This window comes from Triticum aestivum, chromosome 1D (genome assembly GCF_018294505.1).
Source record: "Triticum aestivum cultivar Chinese Spring chromosome 1D, IWGSC CS RefSeq v2.1, whole genome shotgun sequence".
NCBI classification, from domain to species: domain Eukaryota; kingdom Viridiplantae; phylum Streptophyta; class Magnoliopsida; order Poales; family Poaceae; genus Triticum; species Triticum aestivum.
Genome location: NC_057796.1, coordinates 460,826,889 through 460,832,457, shown reverse-complemented (window position 1 = coordinate 460,832,457; position 5,569 = coordinate 460,826,889). Strand labels below are relative to the sequence as shown.

At 44.2% G+C, this 5,569-nt stretch overlaps 1 protein-coding gene across 1 annotated transcript; it reads right to left on the bottom strand.

Annotated features, from left to right (window-relative positions):
* Positions 1 to 4,068: 4,068 nt before the first annotated feature.
* LOC123175544 (uncharacterized) lies at positions 4,069 to 4,707 on the bottom strand. Its single transcript, XM_044590230.1, has one exon. It carries the CDS (start codon positions 4,601 to 4,603, stop codon positions 4,361 to 4,363), a length of 243 nt encoding a protein of 80 aa, XP_044446165.1. The 5' UTR covers positions 4,604 to 4,707; the 3' UTR covers positions 4,069 to 4,360.
* Positions 4,708 to 5,569: the final 862 nt, after the last annotated feature.

Below are 5,569 nucleotides of genomic sequence, written 5' to 3'. Positions count from 1 at the left end.
TGAGATGGATGGTTTTGGTTTCCACAAATGGGGCTCCTCAGCAGCCGTTTTATAAGCTTGCAGAATGGACGGGGCTCCGACGCCGGCGTCAACGACGGCCGGGCCTGCCACCGCCCACGCGCACTCACGGCTAGCTGACGAGAAAAGTCCACTTTACACAACGATCAGCCCATGGAAAAATCACATTTCGGACATCTTTTCCCGTTGTGACCCTACACTACACACCTACAGTCGAAGACTGATCGACGTGGCGATGGAATCTCTCTCCCATAAAAGGCAAAGGTACCGTATCCAAGGAGCGATAGGGTCGGTGGAAGCCTCGTGCCGTGTCGACACAGATGCATACTCAAAAGTAATTTCGCTTGAGGCATCCATCGACAAGCGTTGGTGCTTGCCATACCACGACCAGTGTTTTTTAGTTATAAGTAGTGTTGTATTAAAAGGTCTACTAGGGAAAAACTTATAGGCATACGCTTACTAGTAGCGCGGGTTTATAACCCTCGCTACTGCTACTTACTAGTAGCGCGGATTTATAACCCTCGCTACTACTAAGTTGATAGTAGTAGCGCGGGTTTATAACCCTCGCTACTACTAAGTGGTCTCTATCGTGCCTCCGGGACAATGCGATAGTAGTAGCAAGGGGTATAAACCCACGCTATTACTAAGTTGATAGTAGTAGCGCAGTTTTATACCCCTCGCTGCTACTAAGTACAGGGTTTTTGAACAGCCTTGAAATCCCCATCTCCTCCCCCAAATCCCTCCTCTCTTCTGCCACTCTCTCCTCTCTCTCTCTCCATACGCTCTCACATGGACCTCTTGCCCATGCGCCCCTCCTTCTCCATGGCGCCAAAAGAGGCCGCCGCCTCGTGCCACCGGCGTCTAGGAGCTCACCGGTCTTCCACCGGCGTCTAGGAGGCCGCCGCCTCGCGCCACCACACCGGAGCACCTCACCACCGGTGACTAGCCCCGCTGCTCCCTCCATCTCCTTCCTCTCTCCCTCGGTTTTCCTTTTCTCTCTCTCCGTCTAGTTTGACTCACCCTCCCATATCCATGCCCATGCAGGTCGTCGCCATGGACGACCAGGAGCTGTCTGGCATGGTTGGGAAGAGGAGCCCCACGCCGCTGCCTTGCTCTTCCATAGAAACGGACCCTCTCCAACAGCCACCGCCGGATCTGGTCTGCCGCTGTCCGTTCATGCCTCCAGCGACCCCAACCGTCGCTAGATCGAACCATTGCTGCCATTGACAACACGCACGGGATCGAGCTTCTTTTTTGTTTTTGAAAGTAATAGTAGTAGCGCGGGGTATAAGACCCGCTACAGATAATTAGCAGTAGCGCTGTACTGCAATGCATGCTACAGCTAACCATGTATAGCAGTAGCGCGTGTCCACACACGCTACTGCTACAAGTTAGCTGTGGCGCCGTATCAGTAGCGCGGGCGCCCGCGCTACTGATACACCCAAAACCCGCGCTACTGCTAGGCTTTTCTCTAGTAGTGAAGCACTAGATCGCATTGTTGGTGCTCAGATTCGGGTATCACCCGATTTTAATTTCGCCATCCACATTACTGGAAAGATTGGCACGTAGGCAAATACTCTTTATGTGTTAATAAAGATATGTTGGAACCATGTGGTCTTGGTTAGTGACGACCCATATATCCGATCATGATGATATAGTTCTTTGGGACAAATCTTCATCTAAAAAGAAACAAAGGGAGGAGAAGAAGAAAGACGATGGCTGCATCGTGCCGCTTTACACGCACCACGGTCATGTCCCATATATCCATTATCCACAGTAAGCACTTTCTACTTTTGTACAGACCTACCACTTTCAACTTTTGTGCAGACCTAGCAATCTGACATAAAAAGCAGAAATTCTAACAGCAACCGTACCTAACGGCACATCTGTCTCCGCATCAAGATTGGTGTGCTGCCTTGCAGTATAAAGGTACATAATATTTTACTGCAGAAATACATTGCAATATATACACTCCGATAGAAGTCCATGATAGTAGTTTTTCTTCTCGTAAAGGTAGAGATGGACGGAGTGCTGCATGCACACATACACTCTCTCGTGCTGCATGCACACATAGACTCTCTCTCTCTCTCTCCACCCATGAAAAACTAGCTTTTCATTTTTTTTGTGAAATACTATTTCATTGATATCTTCCGATAAAAAATTATTTTAAAATCTTTTTAAATATTTGAATTCCGGGCGACAAGATCATTAAAACAAGATCAAATTTGAACATATTTTAAATGATTTAAAGAATCATGAAACATATTTCACTTCTTTCTTAAAATATAGATTTCATACATTAACTAAAAACACTGATTTCATTTGAATATTCAGAACACTGTTTTAATTTTAGAAACATCGATTTCACCCACTTCAAAAGAATTGTTCCATTTAATTCAACAGAAATAATTTCACTCATTTTCAGAAAGGCCGATTTCACTAGTATAAAAATACATATTTCATTCATTTTTTAAAACCGATTTCACTTTTTTAAGACAACAAAATTTACTCATTTCAAAGACAAAGGATTTTACTACACTAGTTTATGAATCATTGATTTCACTTAATTCAAAGTAATGATTTCAATCAACTCAAAAAATAATTTCACTTATTTCAAAGAACCGATTTCACTATTTTTAGACAACATATTTAACTCATTTCAAGGAAACAGATTTCACTAGTTTATAATCATTGATTTTGGTTAATTCAAAATGTTGATTTCAATCAACTCAAAAAATAATTTCACTTATTTCAAAGAACCGATTTCGCTTCACACAATTAAAAGAAAGATACCAATGCACAGCCTACATTCCTCAACTCATCTTTAATTGTAGAGATACCTGTTCTAGGTTTGGTAATGTTGGTCCCACGGTTCGCACAGAAAAAGAAAGGTTTTTGTAGTCTTTCCTAAGGTTTTTGTGATGAGATTTCTCTGATATTGCTTATACGCTAGATATAATCATGTCGTGTTGGTGTGCATCTCTAAGTTCATCTTCGTCGCCATTGTGTAAGTGGCTCTCCTGCGACTGCTCCTATTTGGCTTGGTTGGACTGGACGAGCTTCTTGCCTTCAGGTGGTTTTCTGCTTCCTTCTACTAAAACTGCCCGAGGAAAAAATGGAGGTAACTGAAATTTGGAGGGGCAAGTGATGACAACCCGCTGTGGTGGCAATGTTATCGTTTGAGAACTATTCGCACCCTTTATGGTCTATATGCAGAAATATAGTGAGGTGTGTGTTTTCGGGTGATGTTTTGGTAATTCCAAGTGGAATGATATGAGAGAGCAGCGGTGATGAGTTAGTGCTTCGGTAGTTAGTCAGGGCCGTCCCATCAGTTCTATGCTCTGTCTGTAGCTTTAGTTGGGTATCTTGCTCTATTTATCTTGGCCGTCATTGGCATGTCAAAATAGTTTAATTCGGCTTGGGAACCAAGGAGGACCCAGGCTGCTTGTGTGCCTGAAGCATGGTTGTATGTGCTAAGGGTTTTTGTTTCAGTTGTTCAATACTTATATTGAGCAACATCAAATCAAGATAACAGTTGCATATGTATGCCCCTCTTAACAATCAAGCAACTAAATTGTAGAACATGTCAGATTTTCTTTCAAAGAATAATATATCTTGGTTCAATCAGAGTTTCCAAGCTATTTGCTAAATCTCATGTGGTCCAATGAGGCGAGCATAACTTTGACGTTGTAATTCAACAGCGCGGCAACACGCGTTGATGCTTCTAGTAAGGATGGATCTCGGCCTAAATGACCAATTATCTACCAAATGGGAGTTTTGAGGGGCCTGAATATTCTGATCACGTCGAGTACATTATAATGTTTTTAAAGGGACATTATAAAGGGATAAGTATTAATCTCACCGCTGATCTACATACGAAATTGTAAACTTTTATAAGGGTGGTTCTGAATCATGACTCCTGAAAATTAACATTGAAAATCCACATCACTTCCAATATGGACGCATATATATCAAACAGCTTAGTTATACTACATTGGTTTCATGTCGTGAATAAAATGACATCAATATAGCGAGAGAAGCCCCGGTGTGAGAGTGTATTCTAGCGCTCGCGACATAAACAGAAATAGTTTAGATCCTACTATTCCACTGTGACTACATAGAAGGAAACACATTAGATACACTGTGTGTGTCATTTCATTGGTAGTTTCAGACTTTCAACACTAAGCAACTTGTGTTTGAACAGTAATGTCTATACTACAGTACACATCAAACTCTGTGCTGTACAAGGTAACCATGCTTCAAACTCTCCAGCCCCGAGCCGTGGTCCGGCCGGGCGGCGAGTAAATTAAGAAGAAGAAGAGGACCCTGGAAGTGTCTGTCACTAGAGGCGGTGGGCAGGGACGAGGCCGTCGTCGAAGTTCTGGGAGTAGCTCTTGTGGTCGTACCCGAAACTCACGGCGCGGTGTTTCGGCCGCAGCACGGCGCGCCTCAACCTCCAGAACAGCTGCCTCATAGGCGTCGGCGCCTGCCTCCACGACCCCGACCTGCCGTGGCTCTTCCCCTCCATCATCTTCCGGCTGCCGATGCTCCTTGTCACGCCCAATGATCCTCCCAGAAACGCCATCAGTCGACCTTGATGAGATGATGCGGATGGGAGCTCACGGTTGATTAAACATGGCTCTGCTGCTCTTCTTTCTTGGTTGATCGGGTAGATAGCTTCTGGACTGAGATGGACGCACAGTCTACACAAATGGGGCTCCTCAGCAGCCGTTTTATAAGCTCGCCGAATGGACGGGGCTCCGACGCCGATGAAGACGGCCGGGCCCGCCACCAGCCACGCGTACTCACTGCTGACTAGGGGAATCCACTTTACACAACGATTATCTATTAGGCCATCGAAAATGTTTTACAGAACCATGGTTTAGCCGAACCTACGCTCGACACCATTGATTTCTAAGCACTATTCATGAGGATCCATACATGGATGATTAAAAAATGCGGTTGACATGCATGTCTATTCATGAGGATCCATGCATGGTTGATTAAAAAATACAATTGGCATGCATGTCATATATCCACATGTAGTAAGATGTTAAATCGTACGGCATAGACCATAGATTCGGCTGAACCAAGGTCATGAATCACGTCTCTCTTAGGCCATGGCAAAATCACATTTGGAACATCTTTCCCGTTGCATCATAAAAAAGATTCGCTTGAGGCATACATCCCATGTTTACTCAGGTTCGGATATCCCCCACTGACGTTGTGGCCGTCCACATTACCGGAAAGATTAGCACGTAGGCAGTACTCTTTATGTGCTAATAAAGCTACGTTGGAAACCATGTGGTCGTGTTTAGTGACGACTCATATCCGATCACGAAGATGTAGTTCTTTGGGACAAATCTTCATCTTAAAAGAAATGAAAAGGAGTAGAAGAAGAAAGACGATGGCTATATCGTGACGCTTTACACGCACAACGCTTGTGCCGTATATATCTATTAATTAGCGAAGTTTCAGGATACGGTGTCCGCTTCAAGTTCGCGATTGCAGTGACACGCCACAACACAGAGCTTCCAACAGTAAGCACTTT